Genomic DNA, 18,797 nt, shown 5'->3' on the forward strand with positions numbered 1-18,797 from the left:
AACTTAGACCCTGTGATGATGGTGAGTGACTTTCCATGCTTTAAAGTTCTTTAAGCAAATGTTTGTATACATTCTCCATCCTGAAAAATTAAAAGTCTTCATCGCATTTAATCCACAGGTTAAGTTATGTTTAATTTTTATCTTGGTAGGTTGTGACCCCCAGTCTGTACAGTGCTCCAAGAATGCCATCAAGGCCTTCAGTGCTGACAGCATCGCCGCCATATTTGTGTGTGTGATCCTCACTGTGGGAATACTCTATTTGTTGATGTTTCAAACCAGAATATTCAAAAAAATACATGAATTATGTCAGAAGGAAAAATTCCTCAGCAACTTCAACACTGACATTTTCTGAAATCCTTGTTTCAGCATATGTGTGTGCAAGATTCATTTAAACACTTGTTTCTATATGTTAGTTTTTCACCACAGCAGCCTTTGTAGCTTGTCTTCTACCGTCATATTTAATGAATTTACCTTTTTTCCACCTTAAGCCGCATGAACAGTTTGTTGTTTGAAATTGAGCCAATCACTGTACTTATGATGATTTCATTTGATTAAAGGGGCACTTCTCTAATTGTACACATTTAATTCAGTCTCCTCATGATGAAACCATGACTTGCCTTGTGACAACAGTGATACAATAAGCTCTGTACCTCTAAAGGGAGCTTCCTAAACAGAATGCTCCACTGACGTAGCAAAATACTGCAATAGTGCTATACACTAGTTTTAAATCTATGCAGCAGAACCACAGGTATTTTTTTTTTCTTCACGTTCATTTTTTTTTTGTCAAATCCTGGCATCTACATTACACACAATGTAACTCCATATTATTAATGATGTAAGCCTCTAGCCTCAAGATGACATGTAGACTGGGCTACAGAGGTCTAGAAAGCTCACTTCCCCTGGTTCTTGTAGCCTTTGCTCCTACTGACACTACCTCAACATGAGTTGAGGTAGTTTTTTCAGACTGCACACAGCTTTCTGTGGAGCAATAAAAGATTTTACATAAATTCTTTCACACATGCAGTACCTCTCCCCAACACCTGTAAGAACATTGATGTATAAATTCAGTGAGAAGATGATCCCTGATGATGTTAAAGTTTATTCAGCTTGGTGTTGTGAACTGCAAACAGTTCTACATGCATTTGTCAGCCAAGGAAAGTTTTATAAACAACACTACTGGGATGTATTATCCCAAATGTAAGATCCAGCATTTTTGAAACATTTCCTATCAGGAAGACATGGCTCCTGCTGTACTGATTTTAATCATTGTTTTTTTGTTTTTTGTAAATGTGATTTGCAAGTCTATGACTTCTTGGAAATACAGTACTGGGTTTCTACTACTTCTATGATACAATCAGCAAAGTAGCTTTGTGTAATTTGTTTATAGATCGTGGTGTTGGTTAACTTGGTTTCATTTTCCTTGAAACAGCTAATGAGACAGTTCTTCAAATAAAGTTTTGTCCTAAAAAGTGCTTCCACTTCTTTGAATGTGTCACAAAATACACCCCCATACACAGCTGATAAACAGTAACCTGACTCACATTTCCTCTCTGCGCATCAATTCTTCTTCAAACCATTCTGGTGACAGTCAGCCCTATCAGTCAGTCAGGCTGCAGCTTAGTCTGTGGTAGCCAGTCTGCAGCCCAGCTTGCAGGATGAAAGCCTACTGGTGGACCTGTGTGTTGGGATTACTCTGCATGCCAGCTGGGGCAAAAGGTGAGTGTGAGAACAGAGAAGGGATCAGTTTTGGGTTTAAGATCCAAAAACTTAAGAAGTCTTTAAAGATGACTCTGAGTCATCTTTTTCCTGTTTGTTTGTACCCTCATCCTGTTGTCGTCTTAGCAGCACCTCAAAAAGCAGCGTCAAACAAAGACTATTGATTTCAAGTAGTGGCAATATAAACATGAATTGCAAGTGAAAGCTCATCATTCAAAAGCCTTCTGAATTAAAAGTAAATTCAGCAGCAAAGGGTACTTAAAGTATCAAAGAAGATTCTGCAGAAAAATCATTCTGTGGCTGATGAGATGGCATTTTGCCATTATAGCTGGTCAAGGAGAAGTTTCAACTACTTTATATGCAAGTAGGGAGGTAGTTTGGCCCAGTGCACAGAGTAGGTCCCCTCCAGTGGGTCACAAGATAAATCTGAGGGATCATACGAAAAAGTAGAAGAAACAAACTACTGATACAACATGTGTTGCATTGTATGAGCTTCTTTTCATCTGAATGGAGTTAGGTAAAAAGTACCGTTTAGCCCTGAAATATAACGAAGTAAAAATATGAACTGAATTAGTAATAATTTCCTGTCATTATATCCCTCTTTCCCTGCAGTTTCTCAAATTCCATCATCCATGTCTTATAAGCTAGTCAACTCATCTGTTGAGATCACATGCGCCACACCATTTTCTGACCCAATGGGGCTCTACTTGATCAGGAATTTCACAGGTGGAAAGGAGATCATTCACCTGAACATCGAAAATGGACTAGTGAACAAGAATACAACAGCTTCAGAATTTGTAGGCCGAATTCACATAACTCGCAGAGAGGGTGACAGATTCACCTTGAAACTGTCTCTGCTGGGGGTGGACGACACTGACCTGTATTACTGCAAGTGGAACCGCTTTCACTCCCGGACAGCGATGAAAGAGACTGAATTCAGCAATGGCATCATTATTATTGTCAGAGGTGAAAGAATAATTAATTTGAGTTGAAACATGAACATGCTGTCACCTGAAATCAAAGAACCCAAACATTTTTGACTATACTCAATTTACTTTCCTCTTCTGATGCTTTTGCTTACAGAAAACAATCCCCAGGAGCAATGCAGGAACCAGACATTGGATCTCATGTTGATTTGCTTGAGTGTGACAGCATTTACTGTTATATTAGTCTTCTTCATTGGAGCAGTGATTTTCAGATGCAGACAAGTAAGCATTAAACAGATTTCCTCTCATAAGAACACAAAATCAAAGGAAATGTCATTGTACTGAACTGAATCTTTTCTTTGTGCTCCCACAGTTTAAAAAGCATTATAGACCTGCCAGATCTAACAGGTCTCAGCATGTCTGCCCTGCACAGAGAGATTCCTACCTGATTACATCAAGTTTGGGTTTCAGGGGGAATTCTGTAATGCAGTGATAAAAGATTATGATTTTTTTTTTAAATCTATGGACGGTACAAAAATTTTATCACAGAGGATTTATAATAGATGATTAACCATCTCTGCAGTTTTTTTTACTTATACTTTATAGGTACAACAAAGATGTATTTCTTCTTCTCCTGCAGTTCACTTCCTTTATAAACAAATGTTTTGTTTTATTGATGATTTGAATGTGACTGAGCTACCACATCCTGGCTGGTGTGGGTGCACAGGTGTGATGAGTGTTGTGGAAGAAAGTCAGCAAAGACGTAAAATGTGAGTTTTATCATTTTTTCCGTTTGAAACATTAGATATTTGCAGTGTCTTTATTGTCTGCTCCCATAAACAGATTTTCAGCTTTTAAACAAACGTTGTCTTCCTGGTTTGATGTGTCTATTAAATCAAAGTTTTTCCAAACTCTGCTGTTCCTTTGGCTTTTTTAAAGAATATTAATTAAAACAAATTAATCGTTAGACAGGAGGAAGGAAAATCCACCTCAGTTCACATTTCTCTGTATGAAGCATTCAGGTTTAATGCCTCTGATTTGTAGTTTAGAGGGAAATTATACAAAATACTTAGAAATACAGCACAATGTTCATTGTTGTCTTGTAGACTGGATTATCTCATGACAGATTATTCATAAACAAACCTAAGAAAACACTTGTTCATTAATAAATGTTTGATGGTAACTACAACAAGTCACTGTCACAAGTCCCCTCGGAACCTATGCACTGAGGTGTCGGTTTTCTACGGTCTGTTGTTAGTGTAACACAAGTTGCAAACTTGACAACAGTCTGTTGCGATAATAGCACTGTAACTATGTGATTATATTGACGTAAAATAAAAAGGATCATATCAAATAGATAAATAAACGTGTAAAAGTAGGTAGCGGTTAGCCAGCTAGCCGAGGGCGCACCGCAAGAGAAAACTGCTGAGGAAAGATAAAGATTGGTCACCTTGGCTTTTGCTCTCTGTATTAACTGTGCAAAGCTCAGAGCAGAGGCAGCTCCAGTATGTTAGCCTGAAAACCTCTCAGTGGATTTAGGTGGTGAATGGCTTCAGGCTAACGCCTGTGTGCAGCCAGGAACAACGATGAGCTTCCACAAAGTGCTGCTCTCCGAGTTGAAGCTGTGGACTTCAGGGAGAAGCAGATGGAGGAGTCGGCTTCATGATGGTGCGTGTTAAAGTCGCTGCTTGTAAGACTTCACACTCAGCGCGTCCAAACCTACAAAATGTAGACGATTTGTAGTTTTCTACGTTGCTTCTTGGCTAAACTACACACTTGCTTGAAAACATACTCAACCTTTGACTAACGGACTTCTGGGAGCAGTTCGGCATGAACCAAATCTTCCAAATAACAATACTTCATGCTCTGAGGGCTTTCTATTGAAGTAGGTCGTAGGGGACTGTAGGGTTATAAATAGTTATGACTGAACTGCTCATAAATGATTACTGTACTGGCTGCTTTACTCTGCTTTATCCTCTGCTGATGCTGCAGGTGTGAGCAGGAGTGGAAAGGTATCTTTTTCTTCGTGCAGCCCAAAGGTGTGTATTGTTGGCAGTGGTCCTGCAGGCTTCTACACTGCACAGCATCTGATGAAGGTATATTCTGTTTTTATATGGATTAAATCTTCTATTACAGTATATATATATATATGTTTCATACTGATATAAAGGGCACAGAAACATAGTAACTTTTAAAGGTTTATGGTTTAGATGACCAGACAGGGAATAAACACCTGACAAACCAAGGTATGTTCCTCCCAGTGATCTTTGTCATTACCTCATTCTTACATTAAAGGCAGTGATGTATCCCAGAAATGACTCATAATTCATTCCTATCTAGACCCCATAAAACGGTGGCAAGACTTTTCAGCCTGGCAAAAAGAAAAATATTGGCGTTTTTTGGTCTTTAAGAATATCTCATATATAATTGTTCACCAGCGAAAGTATACAAAGCAAATTGACCACAAAACATTGGCTGCAAACTGCATCTGAGCTTTAGTGTCTGGGATCACTACAAAAAATAATCAAGTCTTAAGAGTCTTTTCTTTCAGTGGAGTATATACCATCTGAGAAAATATACCCACCACACCCCAAAAGATTGAACTTTGTGTACTTCTGTTTAAACAAACGCTCATTCTCAGTACGGGAAAATATGTTGCCGACCTCTTTGTGACAACACTGTACCTTCTTTTCTGTGCAAATGCTGATAAGTTGTTTTTTGAGATGTGAATTTTGAAGCATAATTTCAAAGCATAAATGAAATAAAAGCATTAATTTCCAGTAAATTAATAACATGATATAACATAAGACTAGATACATCAGCAGACAAAGCAGATCAAATCCAGACACATAAAATGAGCTTATATAAATAAAATAAGACATATAAATGAAAGCATATATAAAAAGCACTTTATTTTTACATTTCAACAAGTGCCATGTTCAAAGTTTAACTTAATGAGCTCTAACTGAGAATTGTCTCCGGTTATTGCACATTTGTGACAACTATAATAAAAATTTTAGATTGTTTTTCTTCCTGTCAGGCCCGTCAGGATGTTGAGGTGGACATATATGAGCGTCTGCCCGTCCCCTTTGGCCTGGTCAGGTTCGGAGTGGCCCCTGATCATCCTGAAGTCAAGGTCCGTACATGTGATGCAATATGTTAGACAGCACATAATTTCCTGACTCTATCTACAGTATAGAAATAGGATTTAATCCCAGCAAGTTTCCAAGTGCAGTTATACTGAAATACAAAGGAAGCAAGAATTAAGTTAGTATTATAATTAGTACTGGTGCAATTGGTTTGCCATCTCTGATCACGACTTGTAATGGTTTCTACTGGTTGTTTTTACTCATGACCAATATCTAGGCCTCCAGTTTGATGCCTTGAAGAGCTGTTGCTGCGCTAACAAACATGTTTGAGCAAAAAGAAAACTTAGTCAAGAACTCAGGCAAACCTGTTTTCTAAGCTCCTTATTTAGCATAGTGAACGTTTTAGTGCATAAACCGTCTCATGTAAAAAATCCCTGGCACAGATGATGGAAAAAACTCTCTTACAATAGGATTGTAAGCATGTTAATTGGAAAGTACACATGCTGAACATGTACTTAGAGTTTCCAGGTGAAATATGGAAACAAAGTGGAATTAATAACAAAGGTTGAGGTGTGGTGACATATTTGTGTGTGATTTTAAAATTCGTTTTGAAAAGGAGTGTCTCTCCAAATAAGAGTGGAGAGACTTAAATATAAATATGCTTGAGAATCACAGAATGTAGCCAAATGGCCAAATCACCCTTATTGGAGTTAAATGACTTTACATTCTGTAAGTCTTTGCAATTTTACATTCATTTTTATCCCCTCAGAATGTCATCAACACATTCACACAGACAGCTAAACACTCACACTGCAATTTCTATGGTAATGTGACAGTGGGGAAGGATGTGAGTGTTGAAGAGCTGCAACAAGCTTATCATGCAGTCGTACTGGTAAGAACATGAAAACACAATACAGTGACTGCACTGTAAATCAGCTTTACATAAAAGTGCATACAAGCATTGTTTTTATCATATATTCTATGCTAGAGTTACGGGGCAGAGGGAAACAGGAGTATGAGAATACCAGGTGAAGACTTGGCTGGGGTGTACTCTGCCAAAGACTTTGTGGGATGGTACAATGGGCTGCCCAACTGTCAAGAGGTATTCCATGCAAACTGTAGAGTTTCCTGTAAATGAAAGGAATGTTTCAATGCCTAAAAATGAAGTCAGTTCACAGCACATGAAACTTTATCAGATCAATCTGGTATGTCTGGTTCTTATTGTCTTCCTCTATCATCAAGTCCCTTTGAATGTTGTCTTCTGGTTTAGCTGTTTCCAGACCTAAGTTGTGAAACAGCAGTTGTTTTGGGGCAAGGCAATGTGGCCATAGATGTAGCAAGAATCCTGCTATCTCCCATTGACATGTTAAAGGTGAGAAAAAAGTCTTCACAACCACACAGCATGGTCTTAAATGTGTAAAGCTTGTAAAAGATATAACAAAGACGTAATAGGTGATAGACTTGTAGCTGCTAAAATGATCATCAAAGCTGTTGTAGTGGTGCGGGGGTGTAAAACATGGTGCAGTTAAAAGGTGAGATGAAAAACCCATATGGGTATGTCAAGCATTGATCTTGACCTCACCAGTATTATCAAACGTATTCTATAGCTGATCTGCCATAACATCTCTGAATACATAAGTGAACATAATGTTACAAGTGTGGACTCTACAAAACTGCACTGTATTTGTACTGTATTGGGTTGAAAATTATACCTCTAGTGTTCCAAATGAGAAATACTATCTTACAAAACTGAGAGGTGTCAGGTCTCACCTATGTAAACAATTAAGAGCCACAAAGATTTTTCTGCCTTGCACACTTGACCATTTAATACAGCTTTTATTTTTATTATGCAGCCTACTGTTTAAAATCAAGACAAACTGGTTTGCGAATTTGATCACCATGCTTGTACAATGACGAAATCCACCTACAGGACCTTCATAAGTAAATCTAAGGAAAACGTCACATAGTTTTGCACATACAGCACCAGAAAATATATACACATAAATAAAAAGTAGATTATTTAAATGGATACATTTCGAAGCCCTTAGAAATGCAGTTTTCGACAGGAAATGCCAATGCTATCGAGACTGCAACTGAAAATATCTGCTGTTTTTCTTACAGACGACTGACATCACCCAGCCAGCCCTAGAGGCTCTGGCAGCAAGCCAGGTCCGCAGGGTGCTGATTGTTGGTAGGAGAGGACCCATGCAGGTTGCTTGCACAATCAAGGTGTGTCTGAGGAGAATGTTTGTGAGAAGAAAAAACTGCTGTCAATAGTGACCTTTGCAAAACGGAGACCTCACAGGTTTAACCATCTTTTTTTACACACCCCACTCTAACCCTACTGTTTCCTTAACTGAGCTTCATCAAACCAAACCATTAGCCAGAGCAAGTAAATTCGGCTATGACGTTACACATTTCAAATTCATCACACTATACTTTAACCCTCAGAGCGACAATTGAATTTGGCTATTTACAGCTTGGGCCGTGTTAAGATTTAGAAACACACTATTGGTAATAGTATGTCAGGACAAGAAACACAGGTTGGCCAAAGTTATTTGGAAGTGAAAAGAGCAAACGGTACGTTTTTTCCAAACTGTCTGTAAACATCCGTCACACTTTACCCTGTCCTATCAAACATGCTGTGGCTGTGCATGAAGTTCTTAAACAGTTTTATCCTTTATGTCTGTACCTCCACATTCCTAACAGATGACGTATGAACAGAACTTTTACAGTATTTTTGAGTTATTTCAAGGTTTCATTTCTGCTACTGTCATTTATAGTGACAGAAGCTCATAGACAAATGTATTTATATGGTCTTTAATCCATGTACATGTTCTCCTCATGTACAGGAGCTTAGAGAAATGGTCAACCTGCCCGGCACTAAACCTGACATGCTGGCGGCTGATTTTGATGGTGTCGCACAGGCTGTTAAAGGTATGAAATAACATCTTATTGTAATATTTGTCCTGTTTCCTGGCACTGTCTCATCAGTCTGCTTTGTTCTTGAACTTGGTTGTTAAGGTTAGATGTGCTTTTTTCAGTCTTTCACTTGACACCAAAGCATTTAAGAATGTAATATTTTAGCTGATGTCATACATTATAGCCATAGAGTTTAAGTCAGTTTTTTGTACCACACTGGCACTAAAGAAATGTGAGACAGTGATATGTGTAGAAAATATGAGCTCAAAGTACTTAAGTCTCTGACTAATGCAGAGACCTGAGAATGTCACAAGGAAGGAAGAGAAGTGTGTTGTGGTTAAGAGCCGGAACATGCCCTGTTGAGCCCTATAGCTCATATATGCAGAGATAAATCGAAGGTTTTTACAACACAATCTTATATGATCTGTAGTTCTAAAAGTTTTCTGTCTGTGGAAGATACTGCAGGTTAAAACAGATTTTTTAAAATGCATTATGCAACACTATACACTGTCCTCATCCTGGTGGCCTTTTGGCCTGTCCTCGTCCTTGCTAGAGAAATGACACAGGGCTGATGGATGGTGCCAAGCATATTCAAGCTTACAGTGATAAGACGAACCTTGCCTCTGTTCAAGGCTAATTAAGAGAACTTTGCTCTCATTATGAGCAGTAAATAAAGGAGGCTCTTAGAAACTGTGGGTTTGTATCTGCTTTATTGTTAGTTCTGCTGATAATATTAGCAGCACAGAAGTGATAACTGGCTTGTGGTTACAGCAGCACCTCAAAATGCGTGCAGTTACAGGAAATTCAGAAGGCACGTAAGTTTTAACATTGTCACAAAAAACTGCAAGTTCCACAAGTGGTGAGACTTCAGACATATTTAGCAGACGTAGTTGTGTAGATGCTGGTGTCTTTAATAACTGATATTCAGTATGTGCACAGATACACAGACACATCTACAGTGTACAATGCACACATCCACACAGCACAATTGAAAATTTAGGTTAGATTTCTTTCTTCCTTGCAGTTCCACTTTCATGTATACAGTGGTGTGAAAAAGTGTTGGCCCCCTTCCCGATTTCTTATGTTTTTGCATGTTTGTCAGATCATCAAACAAATTTAAATATTAGTCAAAGATAACAAGTAAACACATCATGCAGTTTTTAAATGAAGGTTTTTATTATTTAGGGAAAACAAAATCCAAAACTACATGGCCCTGTGTGAAAAAGTGTTTCCCCCCCTGTTAAAACATAACTGTGGTTTATCAAGAAATCACTTAAATAGGACCTGCCTGACAAAGTGAAATAGACCAAAAGATCCTCAAAAGCGAGACATCATGCTGAGATCCAAAGAAATTCAAAAACAAACGAGAAAGAAAATAACTAAGATCTATCAGTCTGGAAAAGGTTATAAAGCCATTTTTAAAGCTTTGGGACTGCAGTGAACCACAGTGAGAGCCATTATCTACAAACGATGAAAACATGGAACAGTGGAAAAACTTCCCAGGAGTGGCCGGCCGACCAAAATTACCCCAAGAGCACAGCGACAACTCATCCAAGAGGTCACAAAAGACCCCACAACAACATCCAAAGAACTGCAGGCCTCACTTGCCTCAGTTAAGGTCACTGTTCATGATTCCACCATAAGAAAGAGACTGGGCAAAATGGTCTGCATGGCAGAGTTCCAAGACAAAAACCGCTGCTGAGCAAAAAGAACATAAAGGCTCGTCTCAGTTTTGCCAGAAAACATCTTGATAAGCCCCAAGACTTTTGGGAAAATACTCTGTGGACTGATGAGACAAAAGTTGAACTTTTTGGAAGGTGTGTGTCCCATTACAGCTGGCGTAAAAGTAACACTGCATTTCAGAAAAAGAACATCATACCAACAATAAATTATGGTGGTGGTAGTGTGGTGGTCTGGGGCTGTTTTGCTGCTTCAGGACCTGGAAGACTTGCTGTGATAAATGGAACCATGAATTCTGCTGTCTACCAAAAATTCCTGAAGGAGAATGTCCGGCCATCTGTTCGTGACCTCAAGCTGAAGCGAACTTGGGTTCTGCAGCAGGACAATGATCCAAAACACACCAGCAAGTCCACCTCTGAATGGCTGAAGAAAAACCAAATGAAGACTTTGGAGTAGCCTAGTCAAAGTCCTAGTCAAATTGACTAGTGGCCTAGTCAAATTGAGATGCTGTGGCATTGAATCTGACTGAGATGCTGTGGCATGACCTTAAAAAGACGGTTCATGCTCGAAAACCCTGCAGTGTGGCTGAATTACACCAATTCTGCAAAGATGAATGGGCCAAAATTCCTCCACAGTGCTGGAACAGGCTCATTGCAAGTTATTGCAAAGGCTTGATTGCAGTTGTTGGTGCTAAGGGTGGCTCAACCAGTTATTAGGTTTAGGGGGCAAACACTTTTTCACACAGGGCCATGTAGTTTTGGATTTTGTTTTCCCTAAATAATAAAAACCTTCATTTAAAAACTGCATGATGTGTTTACTTGTTATCTTTGACTAATATTTAAATTTGTTTGATGATCTGACAAACATGCAAAAAAAGTAATAAATCGGGAAGGGGGCCAACACTTTTTCACAACACTGTTTACATGAAAGAGGAACTGTAAGAAAGAGACTGGGCAAAATCGTCTTCATGGCAGAGTTCCAAGACAAAAACCGCTGCTGAGCAAAAAGAACATAAAGGCTTGTCTCAGTTTTGCCAGAAAACATCTTGATAAGCCCCAAGACTTTTGGGAAAACGCTCTGTGGACTGACGAGACAAAAGTTGAACTTTTTGGAAGGTGTGTGTCCCATTGCATCTGGAGTAAAAGTAACACCACAGTTCAGAAAAAGAACATCATACCAACAGTAAAATATGGTGGTGGTAGTGTGGTGGTCTGGGGCTGTTTTGCTGCTTCAGGACCTGGAAGACCTGCTGTGATAAATGGAACCATGAATTCTGCTGTCTACCAAAAAATCCTGAAGGAGAATGTCCGGCCATCTGTTCGTGACCTCAAGCTGAAGCGAACTTGGGTTCTGCAGCAGGACAATGATCCAAAACACACCAGCAAGTCCACCTCTGAATGGCTGAAGAAAAACCAAATGAAGACTTTGGAGTAGCCTAGTCAAAGTCCTGACCTGAATCCGATTGAGATGCTGTGGCATGATCTTAAAAAGCCTTTTCATGCTCGAAAACCCTCCAATGTGGCTGAATTATACCAATTCTGCAAAGATGAGTGGGCCAAAATTCCTCCACAGTGCTGGAACAGGCTCATTGCAAGTTATTGCAAAGGCTTGATTGCAGTTGTTGGTGCTAAGGGTGGCCCAACCAGTTATTAGGTTTAGGGGGAAAACACTTTTTCACACAGGGCCATGTAGTTTTGGATTTTGTTTTCTCTTAATAATAAAAACCTTCATTTAAAAACTGCATGATGTGTTTACTTGTGTTATCTTTGACTAATATTTAAATTTGTTTGATGATCTGAAACAAAGTGTGACAAACAAGCAAAAAAAGTAAGAAATCAGGAAGGGGGCCAACACTTTTTCACACCACTGTATGTATAAAAAAAACTTCAACTGAGGCCACAAATACTGTACACAGTCACACAGCATAGAGGCTGTAGCTACTTTAAATGTGAAATTAAACAATTTAAATGTAAAGAACTGATCTCAGACACATTTGAAGTGTAAATATCTCTGCTGTGTCAGATGTGCCTAGGCCGAGGAGGCGTCTGACAGAGCTCATGTTAAAGACAGCCCTGGAGATCCCAGGAGAGAAAGAGCAGGCGAGACGAAACAAGGCTTCCCGCATCTGGGGCTTTCGATTCTTCCGGAGCCCCATTGAAGTCCTAGCTGACCCTGACCGCAACAGAACAACTGCTATCCGACTGGCGATTAACAGGCTGGAGGTAATTTGGCTAATTTGGGTTTTAAAACTCAAAAAGGGCCCTTGTGTTAGCTGTGTGCAGTACGGGACAAGGTAAGAGCTGGGTTCCCTGTGTGTGCAGGGTTCAGGTGAGGGAGCCCGCGCAGTGCTCACTGGAGAAGTGGAGGATGTGAGCTGTGGCCTGGTCATCAGCAGTATTGGCTACAGAAGCCTCCCCATCAATGGGTCAGTGCCGTTTGACACCCATAAAGCCATCATACCAAACACCATGGGGCGTGTTCAGCAAGCTGCAGGTACTGCACTGTAAACAGTATTCCAGGGTGTGTTTAACAAACTACATAACAAACAGGCCAACACCTTCATAAGAATAACATTCATGGACAAAATATTTTTTATAGGTTTATATTGTAGTGGCTGGCTGAAAACTGGGCCCACTGGGGTCATAGCAACCACTATGAATAACAGCTTTGACACTGCTCGTTCTTTGGTGGAGGACATGGACTCAGGAATCTTACATGTATCTTCTGCCAAGCCTGGTTCACAAGTCATCAGTGCACTGCTGGAAAAGAGAGGTACTCCACCTAAAGCAAGTAAACACAAATCCGAGACAGATAAAGACCAATTTACAAGTGCATACATATTTCTCTAACAGACATCATATTTTAGTCTTTCAAGCCAGGCTTAAAGTGATTAAGAGAATAACAACAGCAAGGGTAGGGACAACAATAATAGTACTAGTAATGATTAGAATGGAAGCAGTTACTTATTTACTCAGTATAAACTCTAGAGAGAATCCCCAGAGCACAGAGGGCCATAGGTGCAAACCGACTGCAGTGAGATATAAAATGACTTCAAAGCGACACAAAACATAAATACTATATTAACCTTTCATTACACATGATTGTAGCAAGTACCAATACGTTACTCTCTGTCACACACACACAAACATACACACTCCTATTTACAAACATACTACAGAAAAGAAAATGTTGTATGGCACTTCATCACACTCATCTAAATTTTCCTATTAGGTCATTGTACTGAAAGGTTCTTTCTTCCAAATCTACTATGTCAGTGTGTATAACATTTCATTTAGTTGCATGTTACTGATTTGGTGACCATTGATCTAAATAAATGCCATTAAGTCACAGCCCAATGCAGCGTCTGCTCTGTTGTTTGTAGGAGTGAAACCAGTGACTTTCTCAGACTGGGAGAAGATTGACCATGTGGAGGTGAGAAGAGGTGAAGCTGTTGGAAAGCCCAGAGAAAAGCTACTGTCTGTGGAGGAAATGCTGCAGGTCGCTCAAAGATGACTGAAGTCAGTAACTGCTGCAGCATAGAATACCAATGGGGACCACAATAGGCACAGAAAATAAAGTGCATTATGAGGCACTAAACATGGACCTAATTCATATTATGTACACTTTAAAAGCCAATAAGTACTGCAACCTGACATTTGCTTTCTCATTGTTTAACAGCACTGAAAGACTGCGTCGGTGTTTCCTGTTGCACTAAACTTATATAACAGAGCTGTAATAGATTCTATTCGTAATTGGTGTTTTTTGTACTTTATGCTACTGTATGAATGTTAATGAGTAAAAACAATCTGCAGTGGAAAAATGATAGGGCCAGTGATTATCAGTGTTTTTGTTATTTTCCATACTACCAACACAGAAATGAAAAGAGATTTTTGTGTACTGTGAATCCAGAACCTGGAGCAGTGTTAGCACCACGGGCAGTGGTCATGAAAGTGTGCAGTTGAGAGCCTGTAAAAACATAAAGGCTGTTATTAGTGTGTGTAGTTTGGTTTTCAAAAAAGATGTACACCATGCATTTTGTGAAGAACAAGCACGTCACCCAGTGTAGCAGTGTGGCTCATTGTCAATAGTTTTACACAACACTGGTCTACAACACAACACTGGTCTACAGCATAAGCTAAATAATGAAAATAGGTTCTGTATTCACCAACATGACGCTCAGTGCGTGAAATTTAGTGTTAATTTTAATCACTGCCTCGGATTTACAAAACATACCCAAAACATTAAAAGATCACCATGATATTTACCATTATGAATATCTTTCAAAGAAAATAAAATGACATTTCTTACTGCTGCAGTCTACTATTAAGCTTACAGTGGGTACGGAAAGTATTCAGACCCCTTTAAATTTTAAACCATCCAACCTGACAGAACTGGAGAGGATCTGCAAGGAAGAATGGCAGAGGATCCCCAAATCCAGGTGTGAAAAAGTTGTTGCATCATTCCCAAGAAGACTCATGGCTGTACTAGCTCAAAAGGGTGCTTCTACTCAATACTGAGCACAGGGTCTGAATACTTATGACCATGTGATATTTCAGTTTTTCTTTTTTAATAAATTTGCAAAAATTTCTACATTTCTGTTTTTTTCTGTCAAGATGGGGTGCTGAGTGTACATTAATGAGAAATAAAATGAACTTTTTTGATTTTGGCAAATGGCTGCAATGACACAAAGAGTGAAAAATTTAAAGGGGTCTGAATACTTTCCGTACCCACTGTAGATGTCCTGCATAGTGGCTTTTGTTGTACTACATTTTCTCTGATCACTGATTAGACGTATTGTGATAGGGCAATAAACACATCACTTTTTAGGCATTTAAATGACCTAAAGCATCTTAAGCAGACACACACAGATATTGATTTTAAATGTACTTTATTTAGATCATGAGGCTGGACATGTTAATTTGTCAAAAAGAAGACCTGCAGAATTGTTTATCCACACCTTTAAATATCTTAATCCTCTGTGCCATACACTGTGCCATGGTTGTCGAAGAGCTATTAAAACCACATTACCAAAGAATTGGATGGCATGTTCTTTCATGCTGCTATTTATGTGCAGATAAAAATAATCTAATAAATGCACTAAGCATCACTAAGCATGACTTTTTTCAGGGGATTCAGTGCCAACAACTGGGTTTGGAAAGGTGCCACAGACCTTGTAGGCAGGAAAGAAAGTATTTAGAGATTGACTAGCACTACTGGTTTTAATCATCTTCTCATGGAATTAGTTAGCTTGTTAACATTTAATACTCTAGTTGTATTTTTATATTAACTGTTGTTGCCAAACAGTACACCAATGTATGTCAGTGAGGTTAGGCTGTCCCAAATGAATGCAGTACAATTGAACAGGACCAATTCTATCATCCACAATAATCAATTTATAACTCCCAAATAGTTTGGACAAAACCTAAAAATGACCCCCCTGACCCCAAAATGGTATCACTAATAAATCCAAAACACCCACGGATTACTCTTCAACCATACCCACTACTCTGAAGAAAGATTGCTATTACCCCCAGCTAAACTACAACCTCAGTTTAAATAAGAGGAACTGCAAAATAATGCCCTTCGCTTGAGAAGACATACAGTGCTCCAATTCTGGGGGTTAGGGTTAGATGAGCAAGATAACCGATGTCCCCCAACAAGACCTTTTAATTATTGCAACAGCTTGCTTTTTGTACAGTAGGTGTTTTTGCTTAGGGCCTAGTGCTCACAGTATATGAAGGCAAGTGCACTGAATGCAACCCATTTAGGTACATTAGGTTGAAGACAGCCTTGTTGCAAATGCCAAACTGCACATAAACTAAGTATCGATAAGCCAAAATGTTTTTCTTGTACAAATTAAAAGGAAACAGATGCAGTCAAAGTTTTATTTAAAGCAGGTACATGCAGATACAAATTCAGCTCTTGCATTGTTCCTCAAAAGTTCTCAATTCTTCAGACTGATAATCAAAGCCTAAATCCAGAAGAGTCAGAATAGGTTCAAAAGACAGGAGACCACTTGCTTTAATGTTGAGCCAATGCCAGGTGCCACTTCGTGTGGTTACTGTTGTGGTTGTTGGATCACAGCTGGAAACTGGTGTCAGGGTGTCATTGGACAGCTTGATAAGCGGGGTGTTGGCAATTTTGTTGTCTCTGCTGGGAGACTGGTGCCACCCACTGCATCATTGCTGACAGTCTGGTTGGCCTGTTGTGAGGTCATTGCTGGCTGTGTGGTTGGCTTCTGTAGTGAGGTTAGGGCTGCTGCCTGGGTCATTGCTGGTTGTCAGGTTGGTGTCCGTTGTGACGTTGGCACCACAGACTGGGTAGCTACTGGCTGTCTGGTTGGCTTGTGCTGTGAAGCATCAGCTTCAACTTCATTGGTTTCAAGTTGCACTACAACAAACAGGATGAGTTTTCAGCATTTGTTCACTTGAACATAGAATATTGAAGGTCTCAAAAACAACAAACCCCTTTAGATCCTGCAGATTTGACCTTACAGACTAAGTCTAATCCTGATGTCAATGGAGATTTTATTTCACCATGACAGAACAAACGACTACATTTATGTTGTAGGATGCAACTTATGGTCATCTTAATACAGCAGCAGCATCTTTACAATGAGAAGTCTTCAGTGGAAATTGTGTTTTCAGTCTCAGGGGAAAATATTTAATTGACCACTTTAACAGATTAAAAACTGAGGAGCTACACAAACTTGCATTTTCTTAGGTTTTCAGAAGACTTGCTCACCTTCTTTAACACGTTGATCCAACATAAAATCTACTGACTTGAGAAGTCCAAGGGCCTCTTTTACAGAAGCCATGTTAGGAAGCAGATCTGTAATACAAAATCACAATTCCAGAAAATTGCACAGAAAACACTTGTCAATCATGTTCTTACCTCTCACTTCATTAAGCAATGCATTATCATGCCTTTCATTTGTGCCACCAATTGCCAAACCAGAGCCTGTGGACAGCACAACTGCAGCTGATACACACATTTATCAACCTAACCTTATCCAGTTCACCAGTGGCGAAAAGTAAACAAGCTCAAAAACTCCAAATACAATCATGAGGTCCTTGTACTTCACAAGACTACTTGAAGTTTATTCTTAATATCCCATTTCAGAGATGAACTTTTCACAGTTTTTCCACTGTAGATGTGAAAGTTCGCTTGCTATGTGTCAGTCTGCACTAGACTAACAGTCTGTCCAGAGTGACCCTGCCTCTCTTGCAATGCTACCTAGCTTCAACCCCCCTTGCAACTCTGGATGTACCAGGATAAGTGGTAGATGATGGACAGATATAAAACTCAATACCTGTTGCAGAGCCTATGCCTAGAAAAGTTTGAGCATAGTAACAGATCCAACCAATTTATAGCTAACCAACTTAAGCTAAGTAAAGAAAAAAGTACTATTCATTCCATAAAAGACCCAGAAAATAATGCATGCTCCTGAAGAAATAAATAACACTTTTAGAAATTTCTACAAAAATTTGTATATTTCATAATAAGATGTCTGGGGTGGAACAAAAGGTGGCATCTTGTGTCTACATGAAAATTCATCAATAGGGTTAACTGGAAATTTCTTTATGCAGTACTTCATACATTTGGATTTGGGAATTCATTCATAAAATGGGTCAAACTTTTGTACAGCTCACTAAGAGCTTCATTTAGAACAAATGACCAAATATCTCCAAGCTTTGCTCTTCATCAGGGTAGACTCTCTCTTTATTAAGCTTTAAGCTGCTGTAATTTGACAAATGTAAAAAATTTAAGGCATTCCAATGCCACATATACACTACAAGATAAGCCTTTATGCTGATGATATTTTCTTCTTTATTCAAACCCTAGTTACTTCTCTTTCAGAAATAATTGCACTTATAAGCAAATATTCCTTTATCCCTGAATACTCAGTTAAGTGGGCTAAGTCAATCTTTAACCTCCATTTCCAGAGCACACCTATTCCACTACAGTCAGGGAATGTTAGATACCTAGACATCCACATCTCCACCAAGTTGTTGGACCTAGCAAAGTTCAATTATACCCCAGTACTAAAATCAATACATGATTCTCCTCACCCATTGGAACAATCCTGACATCCTGAAAAATAAGACTAAACTTCTCAACAAGGCATGATCAGGGGATAAAATAAGTGGTTCATATAGTCCAAGATAAGTTTTATTCCATGTCATGAATTAATATCTCAGTATGGCATTACTAGGGATACATTTTTTCAATACCTACAGCTTAAATCCATAATTCAGGAAAAATGTAAAATAAATGGGTGGAATTTAGAATCTGCCCACTCCTGTAAAAGACATCTTGAACCTCTTATCCCCTAAACTAACATCATAAATACATCTGATTTTGACTAAAACAGATTGCACAATGTCTCTTACAAAGTGGAAGAGGGATATCTATAACCTAAATGAAACAGCACAACCTCCAAACTACAAATTCAACGCCCACA

The 18,797-nt window shown here is 39.0% G+C and overlaps 1 protein-coding gene across 2 annotated transcripts; it reads left to right on the forward strand.

The window, feature by feature from the left end:
* The first annotated feature begins 1,517 nt into the window (after nt 1-1,517).
* fdxr (ferredoxin reductase) lies at nt 1,518-14,396 on the forward strand. Of its 2 annotated transcripts, none has more exons than XM_026315606.2 (15): nt 1,518-1,716; nt 2,329-2,682; nt 2,800-2,924; nt 3,016-4,310; nt 4,635-4,738; nt 5,683-5,778; nt 6,501-6,623; nt 6,720-6,833; nt 7,002-7,103; nt 7,853-7,960; nt 8,584-8,668; nt 12,356-12,555; nt 12,655-12,826; nt 12,932-13,105; nt 13,716-14,396. In XM_026315606.2, the coding sequence occupies exons 4-15, from the start codon at nt 4,229-4,231 to the stop codon at nt 13,844-13,846; spliced, it is 1,491 nt and encodes a 496-aa protein (XP_026171391.1). In that variant the 5' UTR covers nt 1,518-1,716; nt 2,329-2,682; nt 2,800-2,924; nt 3,016-4,228; the 3' UTR covers nt 13,847-14,396. The 2 variants fall into 2 exon arrangements, with proteins under 2 accessions (XP_026171391.1, XP_026171392.1); XM_026315607.2 differs by having other exon boundaries at nt 1,524-1,716; nt 3,016-3,412.
* The last annotated feature ends 4,401 nt before the right edge of the window (nt 14,397-18,797 follow it).

This window comes from Mastacembelus armatus, chromosome 19 (assembly GCF_900324485.2).
Source record: "Mastacembelus armatus chromosome 19, fMasArm1.2, whole genome shotgun sequence".
Lineage (NCBI taxonomy): Eukaryota > Metazoa > Chordata > Actinopteri > Synbranchiformes > Mastacembelidae > Mastacembelus > Mastacembelus armatus.